Here is a 26,276-nt window from a genome sequence, read left to right on the forward strand (position 1 = left end):
TTCCCACTCCTTGTAAGTCTGGTGAGAGAACAGCTTCCTGTGCCCGTGGCTGTTGGTTTGAGAGCCTCTGCTTAGTGTTGTGTTCCCTGTTGTCTCTTGAAACCCCAGAGCAAGTTTTTGGAAGTTGTGTGCCCCTAAAGGAGAAGGAACTGAGGTTGTAATGGAAGCAAAAAAAACCAGCGGGAAAGAAATCTGTGAAGCAAATCTGCCAGTACCTCTGTGTTTCTCCCATGCCTTCCCAAATGTCATTCCAAGTGACATAGATTCTATGTCATAAAAAAAAAAAAAATCTAGGCTTCACTCAGCTAGGGTGAGAAGCAGTTCTGAGCCCAGTGGCTTCAGTCTGTAAAGTTCAGCCCTGTTTATCTGAAGGCCATGATTTCCATAGCCTGGAATCCAAGGAGTGTGGAAGTTTCTCAACACAGAGAGTTTTAGAGACAAAAGACAAACCCAGGAAATTCTGACCAGAAACCCCACAGGTGGCAGTGGAGCCCCTGGAGCAATCCAGGATGTTCTGTGCTCTGTGCCAATCCCCGGTGCCCGAGGCCCTGCTCTGCCTGCAGCCGCACGCAGGGGTGTTCCTGCTTTGTTTTTAATAACCTCAGATATTTTAATTCCATGAAAACATTCTCTTTGCAGACACTCAGAAGTTGTTTTTGCCTAATAGGGTCTCCAGTGGCTGCATCTAAGAAGTTTTTATAAATATTTCATCGCTTATGAAGATTGACCTTCTTACACATTTACAGGAGATAAAAGGGTGAGACCACTTGAGAAAACATTTGCAGCTTAATATGGGAAAATCTGAGGGAAGTGTCTCTGATAGAACTCTGAGATTTTGTGTCTCAACAAGCTTAGGCATCAAATAGACTTGGCTTAGGAACTAAACAGACTCCAGCACTTATACAATAGTGGCCTGCGTTGGCAGCTCCACCTGGCATTGGGGATTGAAAGGGGGATCTTTCCAAGTTGTGCATTTCTGACTGCACCTAGGTCAAGGTTACTCCTGATTTCATCTCCAGAGAGGCACCAGCTGGATCCCCTGTGATTCTCAGAGCAGCTCTACAGCAGCAGCATGGGGAGAACCCTCCTGTCCAGAACAGCATGTGAGACTGGAAAGGGTAAAATTTCCTCTTGCTGCGTGCAGCAGAAGTGTGGCACTGGGCAAGTGTTTTACCTGGTTTCATATTTATTCTAGATTTCTCTCTTAGCTGATAAATATCCCTTAATGTGCTTTATCTTTTATGCTGTGTCTGATGGGCCAGAGTGGACCTGTCCTGCCCCAGTCCCTGGAAATCTGAAAACCCAGCAGGTCAGATCTCAGATGCTGTGGTTGCAGTGGAGTTTTTGCGGCCACCTCAAAGTGATGCCCTTTCCTATACCTCTGGGAAGAGCTCAGGGAATGTGTATTTAAAAAGTGGCAGCAATTTGTTCCACACCAGGAGCTCTATTTTTCCGTGGGAGTCCAGCAGGCTCTTCTCAGTGTCCATACATTCCATCTGTGGATGCTACATCCCTGGAAGTGTCCAAGGCCAGGCTGGATAGAACTCTGTGCAAGCTGGGATAGTGGAAGGTGATCCTGCCTGTGGCAGGGGGTGGAATGAGATGGGCTTTATGGTCCCTTCCAACCCACAGCATTCTGGGATTCTATGATTTTAGAGTTATTCTCTGCAGGAGTTTTGATTTTGAAGGACTTCAAGGAGTGTCCCAGCTGTTCTCAGCTCTCTCAGAAGCACCAAGATATGTAGCACTTGTGCATGACCTCACTGGATGCTTATATTAAAACCACAATAACCAAATAACCCAAAGGAGATATGTTTTTGTGCTTGTAAAGCACATATGGAGCCATTGCTGCATCCAGTACCTGTAAAGCACCCTGAGGGTCCTGCTGGGCTTGGGACCTGCCCTTTTCTCTAGCTGTTCATATTTATAAACCATGCTAGAATTTATTAGTCTTGAAGGTGAAGCTCAGATGAAGGGATGCTGACTGCTGAATAATCGTCCTGCCAGAGGAAGAAATTTTCTTGTGTGATTTGCAAGCTTAAAATAATTCTGGAAGTAACTGCAGGCAAAACACACATCCCACAAGCTCTTACATTGACTCAGTGTGAGTTCTTGCATAAAGCCCAACCTCTGAGTACACCTGTGATTGGATGGGAATTGTGTCTGTTGGGAAGGTGGATTTACTGTGTCCAGCTCTGGGGTTCCCATGAAAGAAGGACTTGGAGCTGCTGGAGAGAGTTCAGAGGAGGCCACAGAGCTGCTTCAGGGCTGGAGCCCCTCTACTCTGGAGCCAGGCTGGCAGAGCTGGGGGTGCTCACCTGGAGAGGAGAAGGCTCCAGGGAGAGCTCAGAGCCCCTTGCAGGGCCTAAAGGGGCTCCAGGAGAGCTGGAGAGGGACTGGGGACAAGGGATGGAGGGACAGGACACAGGGAATGGCTCCCACTGCCAGAGGGCAGCCATGGATGGATGGATATTGGGAATTAGGAATTGTTCCCTGTGAGGGTGGGCAGGCCCTGGCACAGGGTGCCCAGAGCAGCTGTGGCTGCCCCTGGATCCCTGGCAGTGCCCAAGGCCAGGCTGGACACTGGGGCTTGGAGCAGCCTGGGACAGTGGAAGCAGGTGGAATTGGATGGGCTTTAAGATCCCTTCCAACCCAAACCATTCTGGGATTCCACCAGTCAATTTCACATCTATCCCTCGTATCCTCACACATTCCAGGAATATTTTCTGTTGTACTGTGCTCAGTCCATGGGGAGAAAACAGGGTATGACAGATCACAGAATCTCCTGAGCCAGAGGGACCCACCAGGATCACCCAGCCCATCCCTGGCCCTGCCCAGACCCCCCAACAACCCCACCCTGGGCATCCCTGGCAGCGCTGTCCAAAGGCTCCTGGAGCTCTGGCAGCCTCGGGGCTGTGCCCATTCCCTGGAGAGCCCGGGCAGTGCCAGCACCCTCTGGGGGAAAAACTTTCCTGATCTCCAGCTCAAACCTCCCTGGCACAGCTTCAGCCATTCCCTCATGTGTCACTGGGCACCACAGAGATCTCTTCATGGAGATACTTTGCCTCTTTACTGCAGAGGTGCCTTGGAGTTTAATTCCAGCATCCAAACCCTTCCACACAGTGGTATCTCACACTCTGTACAAAACAGGCAGGGGAAGCAGAGAAGCACAGAATGCTTGGGTTTGGAAGTGTCCTTAAAGATGGAAATCCAGCTGTCCTGGGAGAGCTGTGCTTGGATCTCTGCTCACCCTGGTGCTGATGGTGGCTGAATGTGGCCAGGCTGGCCCCTGGTGCTCCATGGACTATCCAGGGATAATATCCAACATTCCACATGGTTCAGATGAGGTGCAGCAAGGGATTTACTCACACCCTGGAGTAGTGATTACATGACATTATAGGAGACACATTTTCCTTTTTTCTTTTATCAAGCCCTATTTGATTTTCTGTGTATTTTTCTGCTGCTTTTTGAGCACTGTGTTGGAGTTGTCAAAGGGGTGATTTAGAATAGCAGGAGAAAAAAGGAGAGTCAGATAGAAAAATACTCTTTAAACAGGGCTTTCTTGTCTTTACTTTGATCATTACTTTAGGATATTTATGCTTGGGTAAAGAAACCACTCTGTGAAGAATGTACTTTTTCTGCTCTGCAGCCACAGTTGAGGATGAGACGGGAAAGCAGGAGAAGATGGGAAGTGTGTGGGAGGATAATTAGTACATTTAGCAAGATAAAGCTGGAGTGAGGCAAAATAGGCCATATAAATACATTTATGCTGTCAGAGTAATTAGGTAGAAAACGTTTCCCTGTTTGAGAAGATTTGCCAACCTAAAATTTCAGATAGAATAAAATCAAATTTTCACATGTATCAAAAGGCAGGTCTGGAAGATAGCAGACAAGTAACAGCAGGTCCCATTACCAGACAAGATGCTGTGAGTAACAGCCTGGGTAATGAGGGTGAAGTGGGGCTTGGACCAGCAGGATAATTTAGGAACTGGTGTAGGATCTGGCTGTTGGTGAGTAGAGCTGAGAGATGTGCTCAAAGCTTTTCCTTATAATGAGGTAGTATCTCAGAGTTTAATCAGCTTTTCATTTCTTCAGGATTTGTTCCAAGGATATTTGGTCTTAGAATTATTGTTTTTTAATCAAACATGGCCATGTTTCATAGGGAAATGCTCCTGCTTCTTGCCCTTGGCCACTAGACAGACTCACACACATTCCATGAAGGTGCTGCTGGTCCTGGGGCTTTGCCCTTGTTTGATTTGCTAAATTGCACCAGCATCAGAAATTAACAGACATGAAAGTGTGATGGTTTAGGAAGGGGAAAAAAGTAATTCCTAATACTGTCAGAAAAAAAGTTATCAGATGTAACAGTGCTTTGGAGGATTAATGGGCTTTTGCCATGCCTGGGTGTAAGCAGCAGCAATTCCCATTGCCTGTGTCTGGCTGCCTTCCCCAGGGATTTAACCTGGAATTCCATCCTGAGAAAACATGACAAGATCATCAGCTGTCCTTGGAACAGTGACACAACCTCTGCCAGGAAAAGCAGCAGCCTTGCCACTGCCTTACAACTCCTGGCTAAAGCCTTGGTCAGCATTCCTGCCATCCCCTGTCTCCTGGAGACTCCTGCAAATGTGAGCTCCTCATCCCACCTGGATCACTGGGCCAGGTGCTGCCACTTGGTTGTGTTGGATCACAGGGGAGAGGGTCTGCTAATGAGGCTCAACTTGCTTGTACTTTACCTTACAATAACTAAATTATATTCAGTATATAAGTACAGTTATACATTTATTGTATTTTGTATTATGGGTCTAGTTTATTATATATTATATTATTGTTTATTATACAAGTAATGCACTCATATTTATATGCATATATTTAGATAAATACCACAATATAATTATGTCTGTTATGCTGTTGTAAATAACAATAATTAAGTAATTATTATTTTGAAGCATAGAGAAAGGGCTGTAGGGAGAAGCTGTGTTTTTTTGTCTAGGGAGCTGGAAAGGGCCTCAGCCTGGAGAAGAGGAGGCTCAGGGGGGACCTTGTGGCTCTGCACAGCTCCTGACAGGAGGGGACAGCCAGGGGGATCGGGCTGTGCTCACAGGGAGCAGGGACAGGAGCAGAGGGAACGCCTCAAGTTGCTCTAGGGGAGGTTTAGATTGGATATCAGGGAAAATTTCTTCCTAGAAAGGGCTGTCCAGCCCTGACACAGCTGCACAGGGCCAGTGGTGGAGTCCACATCCCCCGGGGGATTTCAAATCCATGTGGATGTGACACTTGTGGACGTGGGTCAGTGGTGGTCATGGCAGTGCTGGAGGAATGGTTGGACTCCATAATCTCCTAGGCTTTTTCAACCTCAACAATTCTGTCATTCTCCATAATTCCTTTGGCTGGCCATGAAATGTGTGAGAAACCCTCAGGGCAGGGCCAAGGACAGGCAGGTTTCTGTCACCCTCTGCCTCCCAGCTCAGATGGTGACAGATATTTGTGATTGTCCCAATATTTTCCTGAAGAAGCTCCTGTTTTCTCCCTGTGGCTTGATCCTGTCTCAGCTCTGCGCCAAGAGTGTCTCTAAAGCCTCTTGCAGGAGCCAGGCCCTGGTGAGCACACACAGCATCACCTTTGAGGTCTTGGCTTTCTGCTGGCTCCCAACCAGGGCATCATTATCCAAGGAATTTAGATGAAACCGGGGAGGTGCTGTGGGGACTGAAATCAGCTCCAAGAATTGTAGGAGGGTTATTTTACAGGGTTTTGCTGCTCTGTGGAGTGTTATTCCCTGGCTGTGTCCCAGGTCAGTGTAACTCTACACTGATTCCACTCACCTGACATGAGAGGGGGGTCTCAGTTGGATTAATTTAATTAAATTATAAAAGTTTACACCATTACCTGCACAGACAGGTTTGGAGTTTGGGAAGGATGATCTGCTCCTTCTATTTGGAAACAAGATTATTTTTCTAATATACAGTTCTCATAAATTAATTCTCATCTAATTACTGAATACCTCCCTCATTAAATTATAACCTTAACTCTGATTCTGTTGGGGAGGGGGATTTGTTCGGGCTTTTTTCTTTCCTTTTATGTTTTGTTTTCTCTTTCTTACATATTTTTATTTTATTGTGAGCTCTCTGCCACAGCCCTGTGTTACTCACTTGCTGTGATGTGCATGAGTGCAATCAGTGTGTTCATGGCTTTATGAAGTAAGTTTATTTTATGAAGTTGAAGTAAGTTCCACAGACAAATCAAACCTACACTACCCAGGCTTCTCACAAATCACCCTTTCACCAGCAGAGCTGGATGATGGGGTTGATAACACTTAGGAAACAAGGAGATGAAAGTTAAAGCTGGCTGAATGAGCTTCCTTTGACATCTGGGCCTCAGGGGCACCAGGTCTTACCTGGTCAGGATTTGGCTCATTGTTAGTAGCCAACAATCTTCTCAACAGGTTTATGTAGTGCTTTTCCTGAGATTATTTTTCACAGCTTTTGATATTTGTAAGAGGAGCACATAAAACTCTGCAGTGGTTGTAAGTAAAAAATTGATTGCACAGATCTCAAGTTATCTTTTAATTATTTTTAATTCTGAATGTGCCATATAATAACTCAGCCTCCTGCTTTGTCGCTGTTTTTCCATACAAGAGGAATGACCAATAGATTTTGCTCTGCAGGAGACCCCTGTAATCAGTCCCCTTGTCACCCAGCTTGCCCAAGATGAGCCTCTATCTCAGACATGAACTACAGAAGCATTTTTAAGTTTAAGCTCCTTGTAGATGTGATCAGCAAAGTCTTGGCCAGCAAGTACTGCTCTTTGGGGCAAAAAGAGCCCAAAACTTGTGGTGCTAGTTGGCTGGTAGAGGAAAAATTATCTGTGTTGAATTCATCAGTTCTCAGTGGGTGTGTGCAGAGTGGGGGCTCCCAGACTTGTCCCCAGCCATGTAAAGACAAATCTGAGCAATGCCTTGGCGTTGCTGCCCAGAGGAGCTGTGGCTGCCCGGGACTGTGGAAGGAGTCCCTGCCCAAGAAACCAGATGAGCTTTAAGGTCTCTTCCAACCCAAAGCATTCTGGGATTCCCTTATTTTGTAATGTTTCCAAGACTCTGCATTATCCATACACATGAAGTGTGGTGTGACTGTTTTTAAGGATTTCTTTGTGTATCATCAAATGCTACCAGTGAAAAGTTTAGGATATTCTAAAGGCTATTGATGCAATTTGTCATATCCACTCATCCTAGCTAAGCCTATATTTTCCAAAATAAATGAACTTAATGGGATCTAGTGCCTCATAATTGTTCATCAGGCTCAGGAGGTTTGACAGCCAATTTCAATGTGAAGAAGGAACATTGCAGATTATATATTGTAAAGTATATGCTGTTTAACTATGATCAGTTGCAATAAATACTTTTTACAGATTAATTACCTCAGGAAAACACATTGGCACTGTTACAGGGATATCCAGCCCTGCTGGCTGCTCTGTTCTTTAAGAACACAAAAATCAATGTCCCACTTTGGAGCCAACCAGATTCTGCCCGTGAGTCATGTTCAGAGTCCAGTAAGGTGAAGAGGGGCCTGTACTTTGTGCTTGGATTTCAAATCAAGCCTAGGGGCAACTGTGCTTTCCAGGATGTTCTCTTTACAAGGAATGCAGCAGCAGGAAAGGCTTTTAAACATCAGGACATCCATGATTTTTGGAAGAGCTTTGGTGCGTGTCTATTGACAAAGCAAAATACAAACTGAACCACGTGGGGACTGGGAACATGAGCGAATATTCATCTTTGGGGGCATTTTGCTGTGAGGACAGCTGGACTGCAGGATAAACCCCACAGATTTTCCTGTGTAAACAGTTTCTGTCTCTGTCTCAGCACGAGGCTGCTTGTGGGAGAGGAGCAGCGTTCAGCTGGCTTTTACAATTCCCCTCTGAAATCAGGGACAGGTGCATGGACCGTGGCCATCAGTGGGCTGGAATGTCCCACAGAGAGTTTGTGTGAACAGGGGCTGAAAAGGGGCTGGCTGGCAGGGTGTGAACCCCCTGCATGTGATCCTGAGGATGGTCCCCAGGCAGCAGTGCCTCGGGAAGGAAGATTGCTGTACCTCAGTGTCCTGCTCACACCTCCAGCTGGTCACTGCTCTTCCTGAGCTCTGTGCAGAGCCCTGGCGTGGCTGGAGCCCAGCCTGGTGTCAGTGTGGGAGGTGATGAATTCACCCTGTGCCCTTCTCTTCCCCACATTCTGCTGCACAGTTGGGCCCTGAATTCCTTTCAGAGAGCTCTGCAGTTGCCTCTTGGTGATTTTGTTACCTGGCTGTTGTTTTTTCAGGGCCTGTGGTGATGAGCTTGCTACTGATACACTCAGTGAAGGGACACCTGAAATTCCTTTGGGACTGGGGGGGTCCGTGTGCCCTCAAGGAGCACAGGGGAGATTAGAGGATGGAAAACTTTCTCCAGGAGTAGGAAACCCACAATTGATACATAGAATCATGAAATTGGGTTGGAAGAGCCATTAAAGCTCATCTCACCTTCCCCTAGCCCAGGCTGCTCCAAGCCCCAATGTCCAGCCTGGCCTTGGGCACTGACAGGATCCAGGGGCAGCTGCAGCTACTCTGGGAAATCCATTCCAGGGCCTCCCCACCCTCCCAGGGAACAATCCCTTCCCAATATCCCATCCATCCCTGCCCTCTGGCAGTGGGAGCCGTTCCCTGTGTCCTGCCCCTCCATCCCTTGTCCCCAGTCCCTCTCCAGCTCTCCTGGAGCCCCTTTAGGCCCTGGAGGGGCTCTGAGCTCTCCCTGGTTGATCCTTCTCTTCTCCAGGTGAACACTTTGAGTTCTCTCAGCCTTTCCTTACAGAAGGGCTGCTCTAGCTTTTAGATCATCTCTGTGGACTCTTTGAACCAGAGCTCCTCATACCTGGCAGACACGGCAAATACCTACAGTGTGTGTGAGCCTTCCTTCGCTGCATGCTTTGGGTTTCCTTTGGCTGTTGTTTCAAAACTCAGTAGCACTTCAGATGTCACATTTGATAGCAAAGAATGATGGTAAAGGTGGAGGGATAGTGCAATACAGAAGCAGTGTTTGTGTTTAATTACATTAATGGCAGCAGCCTATGCTGATAATAAATTGTACAAATCTAAGGATCTTCTTTGGAGCAGAAATGTTGTTACTTACCTGTGTACAGCCATCAGAAAAGAAGTTAAAGTTCCAGGAGCTGGGTTGGTGGAGGGAGAGGGCTGAATTTGTGTGAGGTGGGACTTCCCTACAGAGAGAAGGGAGATTCTGGCAGAACAAAGTTAAATAAATTCCCGGTGTCATGGTCACTTGTATAAAGAGAACTTTGCCTTTGTCCCTCTTTCATGAGGTGTCTCTCACTACCCACTTCTGATTTTCATTTGCTTACATTCATTAAATACAGCAACTTGGCATTCTTCTCCTCAGCCTTTTTTTCATTTCTGCTTTCATTTGTTTCAGGATTTTTTTGCTCTTGGCTAATTGGGATTTTTGTACGGCCTTTTAATTTTTATGTACACATTTCCTTTATTTATTTGCTTTGCAAACAGTCTTAACTTGCTTAAGATTATTTGTAATTTCTGCTCTCAGAGAAGATCATTAAACATAAGCTGTTTTATGGGATAACAGGGCCAGGAGTGGGATGCTCCAGGCTCGGTCCATGTGCAGGAATGTCTCCTCACTGCTCTCACACAACACATCCTGATGATGCAGTTAATGACTCTGGGTGTGATGAATGGTACCATAAAACTCTGCTGAGATGAATTGCTAGACAGCACTGAAATTGGGAGATAAGTTTTATTATCTAATGTCTGCCTGAATGTATTAAAAAAAAAAATGTGGGGAGGGGGTATGGAGGTGTGGAGAAGCTATGTTCTATATTCACTATCTATGAATATTTATAGAGATATTTTCAGTGAACAATTAATTTTGCAGACTTCTAAGCTGGAGGGTTTAATTCCTGCCTCAAACCATTTGCCTCCCCATAACTGTTTTATTTTTGAACCATATTTTTATTTTTAACCTGTCAGGTGAGCTTCCAGAATCCGGTGGCATTGCAGGGTCTGTGTGTGCTGAGTGTCTCCCCTGTGGCAGCTCCAGCCCTTCCCTGATTCCCTGATTCCCCGGGACTCGGTGTGTCCGGGAGCGAGCTGTGTGGGTGCTGAGCTCCGTGTGCTGCTCTGGGCCTGGTTTGTTCCCTGGCTGATCCTCCTCTCTTCTCTCCCTCCCCCTCTGCAGCTCTCGCTCCCGGAGGAGCAGAACGAAGTGACGAGGAATGGCTGTGAGTCCAAGGAGCTGGTGTACCTGGTGCAGATCTCCTGTCAGGTAAATGCCCTGTTTTCTCTCCCCAGCCTGGGTTTTATCCTCTTTCCCACACAGCTCCAGAATGTTGGGATGTGACTCTTCCCTGTGGTGTGTCTGGGGTTTTCCACCTCTTCCCTGGCTCGGTCCCCCAGGGGTGCTGCCTGTGGTGCTGCCACCAGCACATTTCAGGAGAGGAGAAGGATTGAGGGAAGAAAAAGGAGAATGTGAAGCAGATAATCCTCACTGATGGCCAGGGATGAGCCCAGAGGCAGGAGGGGGTGTGCCCAGGCTGAGGGCACTTCGGGGGGAGCACGGACACCTGGACACACCAGTGACCCCACCAGGGAGAATCCCAGCCTGTGGGATTGTTGTTACCACAGTGTGCTGCCAGGAGTCTTGATCTGCTCCCAGACACCTGGCGTGGAATTCTCGTCTCAGGATGCTTTGGGCAGAGGAATCTGCTGCTCTGTCCCACGAATTCTTCATCTGCTGATTTGTGAGACTTTGTAAAAGGCTACCTAATGGGTGTATTTCAGTATGCTCAGCCTTTGTGGGAGATGCAGGGTGCTGGCAGGTTCAGTGTGGAGTTGCTGCCTGTGTTTGCTTGTTTTCCTGGGTTCAGGACAGCAGCTCTTCCCATGATTCCCCTCAGCACGCCCTGAGCATCCATCTTACCAGTGAGTACACGCTGACAGGTGCTGAATTTGCAGGGTCCCTGCTCTGCTGCCTCAGCTCTGTGCTCAGAGTGGGGTGTTGTGAGAGCTGTGGAACAGAGCATCCTGAGGAGCAGAGCATCCCACATCTCGAGGAGCAGAGCCTCTTGCCCTGTTCTGGAGATGGAGCCTGGCCAGGCTGAGCTCCAGCAGTGTTAATTCCAGCAGGAATTCCTCTCTGTGGGCAGCTTTGACATGTTCCTGTACGTATTTATGAATGTGCTCTTGGGTAAGGGAAGAGAGGCTCCAAGTGGACATCTCTCAGATTTGCCAGTGTTTTGGCATTTTTTGGGACTGTTGTAACCCCCTGGAGCCAGTCTGGCACAAAAGCAGCACTTGCCAGCCAAGCAGCCCAGGCTGACAGGCAGCACAGCAAACCCTGGGGGTGGGCACACGTCTGTCCCAGCCATGGGCAGGGCAGTGCCTGGCAAAGGGACTTCCAGGGGACTGTAGGAAATTGGAATTTCAGAGTGTTTTGAGCCCTCACATTTGGGGTACAACTGCAGTGCGCAGTGGAGGGATGAGCCCTGGATTATTCCCTGGCTGTTATTGGTGAGCCTGGAGAGCATGGCAGTTTTTCACTAGCTCCAGAGCACATCACTTCTGATCCTTCCCCCACCTGACTGACACCTCCAGAGATCCACAGGGTGCCCTCAGGTATAATCGTGTCCCAAACCCTGCAGAGTACCCCCGTGCAGGAGGGAGGCCCAGGAGCAGCAGGGAGCTGGGATGGGGAACAATGGAGGTGAGGCCTGACCCCGCTCCTGTGGTGCCTTGCTCCCACTCTTCAGTGCTTTGCTGGGATGTGTCTGAGGGTACAGGCATGATTTCATCTGTGTGGGGACAATGGGGGGAATTCTGAGCCTTGGCAAAGGGAGTTGCTCCTTTGTAGCCATTCTGCACCAGGCCCAGCTCCTGAGAAATTCCCTTCCCCTTCCCCAACTGAACTCAAATGGAAACCCTGGGATTTGGTCTCATCTGTTAAAGGATTGGTGTAGAATCAGCCACCTTTGTCTCCCTTTCTTCCTTTTTTCCCTTTTTTCATTTTATTTTTACTTTCTTTTCTTTCCCTTTCCCTTTCCCCCTTCCCTTTTCTCTGTCCTTTTTATATTCCCCTTTTCCTCTTTTTCCTTTTCTTCTTTCCCCCTTTTCCTTTTTCCTCATTCCCTTTTTTCTTTCTCCTTTTTCTCTTTCCTCTTTTCCCCTTTTCCTCTTTCCCCTCTTCTTCTTTGCCCTTTTACCCTCTTTCCCTTTTCTCTTTTTTTCCTTACATTTCCTGTATTTTTTCTTTCTTTTTTCTCTTTTTTTTTCTATTTTTCTTCTGTTATAAAGTACTCCCCCTGGCTAGCTGGAGCCTCTCCCTTCCCCAAGCCTGTGACCACCCTCTCCCACATTACTGCATGTCCCTGTCTCTCAGATCCATAGAAAGCTGAGACATTTGTGACATTTGGATCCAATGACCAGGAAGGTATGGGAGGAACTGCACAGCTGAGCATCACTTCTGCCATGGAGATCCTTCACCCCTGGCACCCCGTGGCCTCTCCCGTGCCCAGGGACAGATTCCATTCCATCACACGCTGGACACCAGCAGTGTCTGCATGGGGTTGGCTCCACAGGAGAATGGAATGGGAGGTGTGAAATAGCTCATGGAGTGATGGTGCAGTGGGGACAGATTTTGGCAGGGTGCATCTGTATCAGGCCAAAAATATTGAAGCGGGGAGGAAAAAAGCCTGACAACCAAATTAGGCTTTCCTCACGCTTTGGATGTGCTTCCAGCACTGGTGTTTGGGCGCTGCAGCAGCCTGAGCTGTGTCCTGGATTGCTCAGATGGACACAGGCGTTTTGCTAGGGAGGCTGGACCCCATGAATGTAAAAGCTCTGTATTGCTGTGATTTGTTGCAGAAGCAGATAGCAAAGAGTGAGGGTGTTGCCATCCTGGCAACTTTCAATGCCAGACTTAGAGAAATCAGTTAAGCCATGGGTTTGGGGTAGTGCTGGTCTTGGCCAGTCTGGGCTGTGCAGACCCCGCTGTGCTGTGGCACATCAGATGGCATTTACTGTGCCATTCCCTCTGCAGCAGGCAGCACAGCAAAGCTTTGGAGCTGCAGATATTTCAAACATCCAGCTCAGCCTTAGCTGGGTTTGGCAGGACACAGCTACTTACACTGAGGGAATTCTATCCCACTCCTTCCCAGCTGTAAGTATCATTTTAGTGGTGTAAAGAGAATTAGTGCTTGATGCCTATTTTGCAAAATCTTCCCAGATAAAGTTTGAAAAAGCATTCTTTGGGAGATGTATTTGTGCTGCAAGTCAGGTTGTGAAATCCAGGCTTTGTGCAAGGTTCAGAGGAGGGGTTAAGACTCTGTTCAGCTTTTCTTCTACTTAAAAACCTAAAAAAAAAAAAAATCTAGTTTATTAGCTCTTAAGAAGAAATGGGAATATATAGAGAGCTGTTTCAGAAAAGAGGGAAGATAGGATTCTTCTTTTGATTCCTTTGGAGAAATTTAAACATGAAAACTAGGAAATGACAAAGGGAGGGAATTAAATCCTATTGGGAAGAGACAATAAGGGGAAGGTTTGGTTTGGGTTTTTTTTTTTCAGCAATTCAGGTGGATTTTCCTTTTTTTTTCCAAATAAGATTGCACTGAACTTGCATTTCTAGAAGATAGATTTCAGAAGTTGTGTGAAAAGAGTTATATTATTAAAATAAAAGGGTCAAGTCCTGGAAGGGTGGTGTGAGGACTGTACCTGTGACTCCTCTGAACATGGAGACTAATTGGTAATCCCTGTGGTTCCTGGAGAGCACAGGGGATGGCTGAGTCCCCTGAGGAATTTGTGCTGTTCCTGCTGCTGTGAAAGTCCTTGGACAGTGTTTGCAATCCTTGGGAGTTTCCACAGGGATAAACAAAGAATTTGCACGGTCTGAACCACATTTAAAAGGGGTTACTTTTTCTGTGGAGAATAAATCAGAACAATTCAGAGCCTGCAAATGGGCTGGAATGGGCTAATCCAGTCCTTGTAAGGAAGGCTGGAAATGTGCCTTTAGGATGTTTTGGGGTTGGTTTGTGTGACATTACAGCAACTCCCTGTGTACTTACATAAATATTCCAACAGAAGAATGCCCAGTCTCAGCTTTTGTTCCGAAAAATGAAACTTGTAAATGCTGTTTACAATGTGAAATTTGTGGTGTTTGAACACCACAGGCATCATTTTTGCTGACATTTGGAGTGGCAGGAAGAGAACAAGGACTGTCTGTGGAGATGTTCACGTTGAGGGAGGCTGGAACCTCCAGCCTTTCCCGAGGCTTTGGCTGCTCATGTCCCTGCTCACAGGTGGATTGCTGGGACAGGAGTGACAGGCACTGCTTAGCAGGGATGTCAGACTGCACAAGCACGAGCCAGGGCTGACACGGTCTCAGGGATTAAACAAGGCTGACTGCTGTGATGCCAGCCCAGCCACAGCACCTTTCCTGTTCCTGTTTTCTGGGGATAATGCCAGCAAAGGAAGCCTTTTTCTGCTCCAGCACTGGTACATTTCTAAGGCTGTTCCCAGAGCAGGAATTCTCGTGGTCCAAGCAGGGTTTTCTCCATTTTCCTGCTCCCAATTTCAGGCTGGCAGGAGCTGAGGCATTCTTGTGGCACAGGATGCCCCGTGCTGTGCCCTGTTCCTGTTCTTCCTTCCAGCAGGGGCTGTGTTTGCTCTGGTGGATGGAGCCAGGTCCCTTTTGCACCAGAGGAAGACATTGCCCCCAGCCTCAGCCACTGGTCCCAGCTCTGCCCTGCAGGAGGTTCGAGCTGGGCATCTTCTGCTTGGAGAGCAGGATTTGCCAAGCTCTGAAGGCATCCCCATCCCACATTCCCTGTGCAGGAAGGCACAGAGGGAGGCCAGGAAAGGCAGGCTCCAAGGAGGAAGAGCAGGCAGACTCCCCCTCCCAAGGTGGTTTGTGGGGAGGAGAGAGTGCAAGATCCTTCCCACAGGGACGATGTCTGAGTCAGAGCAGCAATATCTCAAGTGTGGTTTGCTGGTTCTGGCTGTCTGGGATAGTCCAGCCTGGAACCACAGATTGCTTGCAGGAGGATTTTTGAGTCAAACATTCAGAATATGGTTGGGTTCTTTGTCTTCTTTATTAGTAGTTTCTGATTGAAACTCAAACACCTGGAGAACAGGAACTGAATAAGTGCTACTTTGCTCCTGTGAAAAGCTCTTTAAACAGGTGACTGAAGGACAGATTCCAACTCACAGATATTTTTCTGTGTGCTTTATATACAAATAGACATACAGAGAGGGGAAAGCTTTCATGTCTTTTTTAAAGGGGTATATCTATGTGGAGCACCCAGGTGGATCCTACTCAGTGCAAAATCTGTTTTCAGAATGTGTGTTAACCTCCTTCTCCATGTTTATATAGGATTTTTCTGCCTTGATTTAGGATTTTACTAAACAAAACAGAAGCAGATAATGGGTGCTTTTCTTAAACAGTAAATTTTCCCATGATGCAGCTTCCTGTCCCTACCTGTGTGTCCTCACCCCTTGGTCAGGGCCAGTCTGTGTGTGCTCAGGGCTCAGAAAAGCTGCTCTGCTTTCAGATGCATTAAAATTCTGGTCACCATCACAACCTTTCCCCTGCCTTGTTTTTTGTTCTTCTTTTCTGGCTCTTGGCACCACTTGCCTGAAGATGACTGGGGAAATGGAACTTCCACTGACAGATAGCACACGAGTTTGGTGCCTCACGTGTGCAGGTGTTTAGAGGTGGACTCATGGAATGTTTGATTTGGAAAAGAACTTAAAACCCATCCAGTTCCAGCCCCTGCCATGGGCAGGGACACCTTCCACTAGATCAGGTTATTCCAAGCCCCATACTGGGATGGGGCAGCCACAGCTTCTCTAGGCAGCAAATCCTGGGTATTTGGTAAATCCACAAAACCTTTTCAAAACCTGCCCACAGGCCTTTCTGGCTTGGATATTTCTACCCCATCCTTCCAGATGTTCACACATGTTGAAACCTCTGTCCTAAGCTTTTCTTGGGTGTTGAGGGCTGTTTCACATTAGGCAGAAAAAAAGTAGCAGAATTCCTTGTTTCCACCCTGCTAATCCATCACTCCACGTGCTGTGCTCTGGTGGATCTGAGGTCACACACTGCGTGCCTCCTGCTCCCAGCAGCAGTAAATAAAAATGAAGTGACAGTGGGAATGAGAATTAATCAAGAATGCCTGAAGCTGGCAGGCAGCCTGCAGGGTGCTGCTGGGCCATGCTCAGACCTCAGGAGATCCCAAAGCCAAGGTGGAGGGGCTTTGAAACAGCTGGCTCTGCTCCAGGTTTTGGGGAAGTAAACTGCCATCTATAGGGGTTGAATTACATCTGAACTGCTTAATTGAAATCCGTTACCCTGTAGCTGGCATGATAACACTAAAGGATAAATGTTTTAGTAATTGGGATAGTAGTTATTAAGGGCAAGGGTTTGACTGGCTGGTGTTCAGGGTTTTTCTGCAGGATTGGGTAGGGCAGCACTCCCATCCAGCAGGATTAACACTGGGGTCTGCTGTGTGCTGTTCTGAGAGCAGATTCACCACACCCTTTGCTCAGCCTGGGGTTTTGGCCTGTGATCCTTTGATTCTTACACAGAGTCATGGAGTCCTTGAGGTTGGACAAGCCCTCCCAGACCATTGAGTCCACCCTGTGACTGATGCCCACCTTGTCCCCAGCCCAGAGCACTGAGTGCCACATCCAGGCCTTCCTTAGACAGTCCAGGAACCTCCCTGGGCAGCCCCTTCCACCTTTCCCAGGAAGAAATTCCTCCTGGTGTCTGACCTGGACCTCCCCTGGCACAGCTTGAGGCTGTTTCCCCTTGTCCTGTTTGGACATGTCACCATGGCAGTGCCAGTTTTGAGGCAGAAGGGGTTGTTGTCCCTCCAGGAGCACACTGCACTGTCCCAGCTGCACCCGTGTGTCCTGGGGCTCTGGGGTACCCTTCCCTGCTGGTGAATCTGCCAGGGCAGATTCACTGCTCTGCTGTGGAGATCCAGCCACTGCTCGCGAGACATGGAAAATTACTGTCACCCTTCAACTTTGCTCTTTAATTGCTCCGTTCATGGATCGCTTCAGATTTTTTTTTTCTCTTTCTAATTATTTAAACGTGTATTGTGACCGAAATGGGGTCAGCTCTTTGTTTTCTTAACTCTGGATGCATGAGATGCAGAACGAGGGGTGTAGCTGTGTGTGGATTTTGAATGGAATAATAAATTTATAATATATTTATAGCATTGCAGAAATAAAAACTGTTGTGGAGCTGTTGGTGCTAAAGCACATTTTTTCAGCAGGTATGTGCAGGTGCACTTCACAGTGTGCACAGGTGTAGGTGCACTTCAAGCTGTCCACTCAGCATGCCAGGGACAGAGGCTTTCTGTGCTGGGACTCCAGTGGAGAAATGCTCAGGAATTTATTTGAGGGTAGGTTTTGCTGGGGAAAGAGAGTATCTGGAAATAACCTCCTCAAGACAAGAGCCTCCCACTTCATCAGACCTGCATGAGGCTGAGCTGCTGGGCAGTTCTTGGTCAAAGAGAATGTGAGGGATTCAGAACAATTTCAGATGGTTTTCCATGGTGGAAACCCCCAGCTGAAGGGAAGGGCCAGGGCCCGGTCTAGGGAGTGATAATGTGTGAGAGGGAAGGTCCTTTGTCAGGATAAAGTGCAGCATTGCATCAAAGTACTGTCCTGAAAGGGATTTTGGGAGCAGCAGAGGCTCTCACAATTCCATGGCCGTTTGTTAATGTCGTGTCCTTTGCCTTCAGACAGAAAACAAGCCCAGAATTAGAGATGTGTGCTTGTGCCCAGACTGTGCTCTGGGCTCTGGCAGTGAGGGCCTGCAGAAAGTCATGGGGACTGTGATGGGTCTTGGCAGGGCTCCTGACCCTCATGTGGTGCTTTGGAGACAAGGCTGGGCCTGGCCACAAATTGAAGGGGACACTTGGGCTGTTCTCATGAGACACCAAGTCGTCCCCACAACTGAGCGGTGCTGATGCTTTGCACAGGAGCCCTTTGCCTACAATTCACTTGTTTTACAACTTTTCCAAGAGCAGGGCTTGGTTCAAGTTCAGAATGGGAGGAGGATTGGGGTGGATATTCTTTCCTGCCTTGGTGTTTGTTCCTTCTGGGGAGGTTTGCCAGTTTCAATACCTCTTTACCTGGGGAGGTGACAGGCTGTTGGGACAAGTCATCTAAAACGGTTTCATCCAGTCCCATCCTCTGCAAGGCTACAAAGCTGCTGTGGTCACCAGGTGATGCTGGGTGTGGGAGGCTGAGGAAGCAGCAGCAGACAGCCCAGGTAAGCAGTTGGGATGTTCAGCCTCAGGGTAGATGAAGTTCACAGACCTTGGAACAGCATCTGCACTCCCAAATAGCAGATTCATTGCACACAAAATGCAGAGCAGGCAGGTCAGGAAAGGATGGGTTCAAAAAGGCTCTGTCAAGGCACGGAAACCAAATCAAAATAAACAGTGTGTGTGTAAAGGCAGAATCATTGACTTATGGGTCATTTAGGGTGGAAAAAACCTCCAAAATCATGGAGTTTAACCTTTGCCACAGCACCGCCAGGCCGCCACCAATCCTCGTCCTCAAGTGCCACATCAACAGAATTTTTTTAGCTCTTCCAGGGACTGTGACTCCACCCACCACTGTTCTGGGCAGCCTCTGCCGGGGCTTGACAACATTTTCCATTAAAAAATTCAACTTAATATCCAGTCTAACCCTCCTTAGGGCATCTTGTCCTAAAGGCACTTCAGTGGTAAATCAAAGATGCATCATCTTCCCTGTTTGTAGCAGATATTTACTGGCGCAGAGCCAGGTGGCAAAACACACAACCACAACAGTTTCTGAAGTTCTCTCCTACCAGTTACACTGAGTGCACATGGATTATTAAACTGATACTCTGAAGATAACTTGTAATGGAGCTGTCTGGGTAATAAGAGGGCTGAGAGTGCCACTGTTGCACTCAGTAAATGGAGGTGCTCTGCCCAATCCTGTGTCACTGCACAAATAAGTTTTGTTTAGAGAAGTCAATCTCAGAATTCTCGGGGAAATCTTTGAGCTTTTTCCTTAAATTGTGGGGGCTTTCCCAGAGTTACAGAGCAGGTTTGGGCCCCAAGTTTGTTAAAATGCACAGAAATAATGCACAGTGTTGTCACTCTGAGTTGTGTCACTCTGAGGATGTGCCGCAGGCTGGGAGATGGAGGCATCAGAAATAAACACAGACTGTATTTTCCAAGACCATAGAGCAGGTTTGCCACCAAAGGCTCAGGTTTTGATCAGGATATTCAGTTTTCTAAATGGTGCATTTTTAACTCACCTGTGGGTTAAAAACTGTGCCTTTATTTCACATGTTGTGGTTTAGGTTTTGAAAAGCCTCCATCAGGCATATTAGATATTGAAGATGGTCTGTCTTAAATATTTCATCTTCTGGGTCTTTCACTCTTGCTTGGTAAAACTGGTGGCTGCAGCTGCCAGAAAAGCAGCTGATTTTCCATTTTGACTCCAGATTTGTTCACAAAATTGCTTGTGTTTCTTGTGCTTTCAAAATAATGTTTCACCCTTCCAAGCTCTGTACTTGAGGCTTGATCAGCTGCATCACTAACCCCCCTGCTCACAGATCTTTTCCCTGGAAATACTCATGGTTTTTATCTGTAACCTTGCCCAGAGGCATTTCTTACCCTGTTAGTGATATTTTCCAAGACCTGGTAGTGTTGCTTCGTTCTGGGGTGTCAGGATGAATGGGGCTGGAAGGGAGCAGTGGCAGATACATCAGGGTTTTGTTGTCTCTGTGCTCCTGAGAGCCTGCTGTTTGTAAATGATGTGATGGATGTCTGGCCTGTGGCATAGCAGCCCTAACAGGGTCATGGGGGGTGTTCAAACAGGTTTTTGGGTTTGGACCTGTAAAAAACTTCTTTTCTCTCTGGTGGTTTGTGTTTACAAAAACATGCTTCTGTGCTCTGATCATATATATACACACACATATACAATATATATATATAATATATATGTATATACATATATATGTATACTTACACATGTGTGTGTATATATATATAATATCTACATATACACACATATATGCATGTGCTGATGCTGTAGGTGACCTCAGACAAGGAATTTGGGAAGTTTTTGGAATAAGGAAAAAGGGGGAATGGCTTCCCACTGCTGGAGGGCAGAGAGAGATGGGGCATTGGGAAGGAATTCCTCCCTGGGAGGGTGGGCAGGCCCTGGCACAGGGTGCCCAGAGCAGCTGTGGCTGCCCCTGGATCCCTGGCAGTGCCCAAGGCCAGGCTGGACAGGGCTGGAGCAGCCTGGGACAGTGGAAGGTGTCCCTGCCATGGCAGGGGTGGCACTGGATGAGCTTTAAGGTTCCTCCCAACCCAAACCATCCTGGGATTCTGTGATTTTCTTTTCTTTTGTTTGAACAACCTCAGGCAAGTAATTTTAAAGGTTTTTTGTTTGTTTTGCTCTCAAGGCCAGTCGTGGCTGCTGGCTTTGATGGAACTTTCCCCTGTGGTTGTGTGCAGAGCAGTTTGTGGCACATTTGGGCTGTGGGGTAAGGAGGGAGGTGTTTAATGCCTGCAAGGTCCATACAGTCATTTGTAGCTGTACATACACCCCCTCACTGCTCTGCTACATGGAGGATGGTGGAATTTCAGCTCCCTGAGCTCTGCTCTGTGGCTCTAAAGATTTTGTTTGTGGCTCCAAGCTCTCGTGTCATGACTGTAATTTTCTGAAGTGCAGAAAAGCAGCCCCCCATGCTGTGCCCACCCTCCCCTCACCCCTGACCCGCTGCTCCATGGTGGAATTTTGCTAAAGAGATGATGGATGTAGAAGTGTTTAAATTACAGCGTGGCAGGAGAGCAGGGATGTCACTCACATGTCGAGAGCTGTAAATCCTGGGTCGAGTTCAAGGTCTGTCAGGCTGCCATTCAGAAATGGGCTGGTTCTGTGAGGAAAAATGGCTCTTAGGTTTCAGGCACTCTGTGTTTGGGTTGTCTTGCTGGGCTCTTACTCCTCTGTACCTGTACAAAACCACTCACCCCCAAAGCCTGAGGCCAGTGTTTATCCACTCCTGGCAAAGCTGTTCCTCTGAGGGACACAGGAACCACTGGAGCTCATGGCTGGTGTCCCCCTCACCCCAGAGAACCACGCACACCTGAGGGGTGATTTCCCAAACAGTGAGGACAGACAGGATGACACTACTGTCCCTCAGACCCAGCCCTGTGTCCCCGTGTGTGCTTTGGGGGCTCCTATCTGTAATTGGAATCCAGCAGCACAAGGAAGTCTAATTTACAGGCGAGAAAAACTGCAGCGGTTTCCATTAAAATATCTTTTTTTCTAGTGACTGCAATTAATTGATAATAAACTGATAATTAATGCTGGGAGATTAATTTATGCTGTGGGATAAGGCTAATAAAGGTTCACCACGTATTCCAGATTTTCTCCTCTGCCTTGTGCCCTGTCCATTTGTATTTTTCCTCCATCTTGTTCTTGTTCCTCCCTCATGTCCATGAGCTGTGATTCCAGGTGGAGTGCTGAAGTTTTAGTGTTTCATTCAGAAATAAAGTACTTTTATGTTGCCTTAGTGCAAACTCCCTTTAAGTTTTAAAGATTTATAATTTCCTTCAAGTTAGAATAACACACCAGAATGGTAAACAAATGTAAGTGTAGATAAAGTCTAGATAAAGCGACCTAAGGCACCAGCTAAAAACACTTCCTGGGTGAACGCCCCAGGATGGATTTTATCCATCTTGCTTTCTGTTTTGACTAAACCTCTAAACCATTTTCTGCTGTGACTTGAAACAGGAAAGGGCTGAAGGGTCAGGCTGGAATAACATACAGAGCCCGAGCCCCAGACAGCTGTAAGAGTCACCCATGGCAGAGTTAACCTGCCCTGCTGGATGCTGCTGCTTTTCCAGCCATTTAATCTGTGGTGTTTTCTTACTGAGGGGTCAAACTGAAGTGACTTTTGCCTTATACTTTCATCTCATTTTCTGCTCTTGCTCTCCATGTGGGCTGCAAGGTTCAGGAGAGCATCCATGTGTTCTCTCTGAGGAAATATGCATTTGAACCAGAAGAGAAAGGTCTATCCCTGTCTTAAAATAAATAAATCCTGAGTCCTGTAGAGCAAACCCAGTCAGACTAGGGGACAGGAAGGTTGTGTGTGCTGGAGCTCAGTGGCAGCCTGGCTGGCCTGGAGAGGGATTGATGGACAGGATGGCATCCTGCCCGCTGACACGGAGACAGATCCAGCTGGAAACAGGATTTTTCTTATGTAGCAAGATCTATAAATATTTAATACAATTCTAGTGTGTAAGTTTTGTGAATGGATGGTACCACAAATCCTGGCAGCAGCTGGACCTCTCTTGCGGGCTGGGTGCCTCTCAGTGTTACTCAGAGCACAGCAGGAAGAGTTTTCTGCCAGATGCTGAGTGGAAACAGTTAAACCCACCTACAAATATTCCAGTATGGAACTGGCCTGGGCTTAGGGAAGCCCCAGTTAGAAATGAGCATGATTCTTGTACTGATAATTGAAGAGTTTAAGGGATGAGGGAGCAAAGTGGGCTTTGACTAGGAGAATAAAACTGCAGGGAATGGTTTAAAATTGCTTCCTCTCAGATTTTCAGTGGGTAATGTCTGTCTGTTGGTAATGAAGCCATCACTGAGCTGCAGGAATCAGGATGGGCTTGGGAAGAATGGCATTGGGAGTGACACTGCTGCTCAAGTGCCACAGGATTGAGCTGGGCTTAAGGGAGTAGGAAACTACTTCAGGCTGTGGCTGCTCATTGTCCTCCGCAGGCCATTTGATCAGCAGAGCTAAAAATATTCCTTGTGGAGCTGGGCTCTGGATCCCTGTCCCTCCCCATCTCCTCCCGTGCCAAGTGAAGCCCAGGAGCGTCTCTGATCTGTGATCTTGCAGTGCTGGTGCCACTGATGGAGGGCTCAGATCTCTGGCTCACTGGAAATTAAATCATCAGTTCAGTAGTCTCCAGTCATTTCTTTAGCATGACATTTCTCCTTCCTTTGATAATCAAAAAGGATCAGCAGAGGCTGAAATCTCACCAGGCTCTCTCTCATCGTACATTTAATCCTGCCCAGCAGAGCGAGGGAGAACAGATCAGGATGGGAAAAGAGTAGGGATGAGACCAGGTTTTCCATTCTGTGAGAAATTCCAGATTCTTCATGATGCTTTTCATTGTCAATGTTTCTGTAAAAAGCAACATCAAAAAATACATTGATTTTTTTTTTTTCAAGAGGAACTTGATTTTAAGTCACTGGTCAATTTTTCCTTTTAAAGATCCTGAAAATATTTAATGGCATTATTGAAATCTTCACTTGATATTTGATTTTTTATTTTAAAGAACTTTGTCACAGCCAGGTTTGCAGTTGAAGGTCTGAATCTGGGAAATCGCTTTGTGCTTAACTTCACCTCTTATGTCCCACTGGAGTGAATGGGATTTAAGCTTGTGCTTCTGTAAATCAGGACCATTAATAATTAAGGAAATGAAAAGTAATTATTGAATTAGAAAATTAGAGGCTGATCAAAAATTTATTTGAGCAACAGTTTATGGAAATAATTAAAACCACAAAAAAGACATTTTTGCCATATGGATGTTGAGTGCCTGAAGCCCCAGAAATGCTGAGCTTTGCTATAAAACACAGTTGACAACACAAGATCAACTTAACAGGCACTTACTTGTATCTAATATTTTATTAACTCTCTAAATTAAAAAAAAAAATCCTTTTGCCAAGCCTTTCTGGTGCTTGAGAATTTGCAGGAAAGGGGAGCAAGATGTACAATTTTTATATTGGTAAATTACATTATATGGTTTCCAATTATATTTGAAACCTTTGTAGTACTTTGGATCTGGGATGAGGCTGCTGCTGTTGCTGCTGCTTTGGCTGTGGCTCTCTGGGAATCTGGCTGGGAGCATCCAGACTTTGCTTTCCTGTGATTTGTGCTGGAGATCTAAGGGGAAGCATTAAATACTGTCCAGTTCCTTCCTCGATTGCTGCAGTGATTCCTTCCTGTAAAGTTAATTGCATCCTATGTAAATGTGGCATAAAAATTCATCACTCAGGCTCCAAATCTGCAAAAAACTTGGCTTAATACAACTTGAAGTCCAACCTAAAGCATGGGAGCTTTTTGAGATAAATTATGCCAGGATTAAAATTGTAGAATATTGGTAAACACTCCCCTTTAGGGTGTTGGAATAACATTCTGCTGGGTGGAAATGTGTGTTACTGCTCCTGAAGTGCTGCTCTGTGCCAGCACAGCCTGTGCATGGCCACTCTGAGTGGAATTCTGACAGGAATTGGCAACCCTGTTCCCAGAAAGTGGAGGGGCAGATGCTGAGCTTCTGAGAGAAGTGACAGGACCTGAGGAGCAGCTGGAGCTGTGCCAGGGGAGGTTTAAGTTGGATTTAGGGAAAGGTTCTTCCCCCAGAGGGGGCACTGCCCAGGCTCCCCAGGGAATGGGCACGGCCTCGAGGCTGCCAGAGCTCCAGAAGAACTTGAACAGCACTGCCAGGGATGGCCAGAGTGGGATTGCTGGGGGATCTGTGCAGGGACAGGATGTGGAATGATGATTCTTGTGGGTCCAACTCAGGATATTCCATGATTTCATGAATTAAACTATGAGCCTTTTGCACAAGAGCCTGCTATCCACAATCCTAGGCTGAGTGACCTGGGAATGGTGATGAGGTTCTGGCCTCCAGGCACCTACAGCATCTCTCTGCTGGAGCCTGGGCTGCTGGCAGGGACAGCTCAGAGATGGGTCAGGGATAGCTCAGGGATGGCTCAGGGATGGGAGAGCTCCGGGAGAGCTCTGCTGGTTGCTTAGCAGCTGCGAGCTGCAGTTTGGAGGTGCAGGAGCCGAGGATCCCGGCTCCCTGCCCGCGCTCCGGCTCTGCTGCCTGCCCTTGCTCCAGGAACCTCCCGTGGGGCCAGAGACACTGCTGCTGGTTTGGGGTAAGCTGTCCCTGCTCATCCATCACATTTTCCTGCTGCTGTCAGCCCTGTGCCCGGGATGGTGTGGGATCCTGCACACCCTGGCACAGCAGGGGCTGACCCAGCTCTGCCTCCCGGCTGCTTTTAACTCTTACTGCCCTCATTCGTGGCAACCAGGCTGCAAAGCTACAGGCCAGCCTTTAAAATGGATTAGAATGGAATCAGTGACAGGTTCAGGATCGTTTGACAGATCATTTTGTTGTTTGGGTGGTCATGTATGAATGAAATGCCTGGTTTGGTGGCAGAGGCAGATCCAGGATCACAGGGATTTCTCAGGCTGCTGTTCCCTGTGTTGGTGACTGAACCTTGAAGGTCACACCGGCAGCTCAGCAAGGGAGCAAGAATCCCTTAATTGCAAAAGATGGAGAAATGGGGAAGGCTGACAGCTCCATGAACAGAATTAGCCTTGCACTCCTGGTTTTGTTTTTCTCCTACAGACAAAAAATGAAATTCCATAATGTGGAAATCCCAAATAATTTATCCTGTGTAGGTGTCTCTTTGTAGGATTGTGAAATATGGTGATTTCTCATAAACTGAAAGCAGAGTCTATGGACACAGTTGCAGTGTGGAGTTGTCTTAAATCATTGGGACAGAATGTAGCTGGATTGGAGGGTTCATATCTGCAATTGCCTCGCAGGCTTTGGATATTAATGTAAAACTGAGGCTTAGAACTTTCCTGATAAAGAAATCAGTGTAGAGGAATCGTGGCTGGGATTTCAGAGTAGGCCAAGCCTTTTGTATCTCAGGAGAGAGGGCACCTGGCAGAGCCCTGCCAGCCAGGCACAGCAGGTCAGCATTTACAGCTCTGTCCCCTGTTGTGTCCCCCTTACTCCCTGCTTTCTGCTCCACTTTCAGGCATCCCTGTGTCACTTCCAGTCCCTGGCACTGCCTCTCAATGCCCGTGTAACCCAGAGCAATCTGATCCCTTGATTCCTTCCACATCCCTGGCAGTGTCCAAGGCCAGCTTGGATGGGACCTGCAGCAAACTGGGATAGGGGAAGGTGTCTGTGCCCATGGCAGGGGTGGCACCTGGATGGGCTTTAAGTTTCCTTGTGTCCCAAACCACTGTGGGATTCTGTGATTAATGACTCTTCATAAAGTGCTTTGACCTGTAAACTGCTGCATTATTACAACATTTTTTATTGATCATAATAGGCCGTGGAGCATTTAAAAGTCATCATGAGATATTAAAAGCTTCACAAAGCAAACTGTTCTGTGCTGCCACAGTCCCTT

At 47.3% G+C, this 26,276-nt stretch overlaps 1 protein-coding gene across 7 annotated transcripts in view; it reads left to right on the forward strand.

Annotated features, from left to right (window-relative positions):
* ARHGAP32 (Rho GTPase activating protein 32) overlaps nucleotides 1-26,276 on the forward strand; it is a 237,929-nt gene that overhangs the window by 133,605 nt on the left and 78,048 nt on the right. For all 7 annotated transcript variants that reach the window (XM_064397872.1, XM_064397871.1, XM_064397870.1 and 4 more), the window contains one exon: nucleotides 10,231-10,317. In XM_064397872.1, coding sequence (XP_064253942.1) covers nucleotides 10,231-10,317 — 87 coding nt within the window. The remainder of the gene's footprint in view (nucleotides 1-10,230; nucleotides 10,318-26,276) is intronic.

Source organism: Passer domesticus, chromosome 23 (genome assembly GCF_036417665.1).
Source record: "Passer domesticus isolate bPasDom1 chromosome 23, bPasDom1.hap1, whole genome shotgun sequence".
Taxonomy (NCBI): domain Eukaryota; kingdom Metazoa; phylum Chordata; class Aves; order Passeriformes; family Passeridae; genus Passer; species Passer domesticus.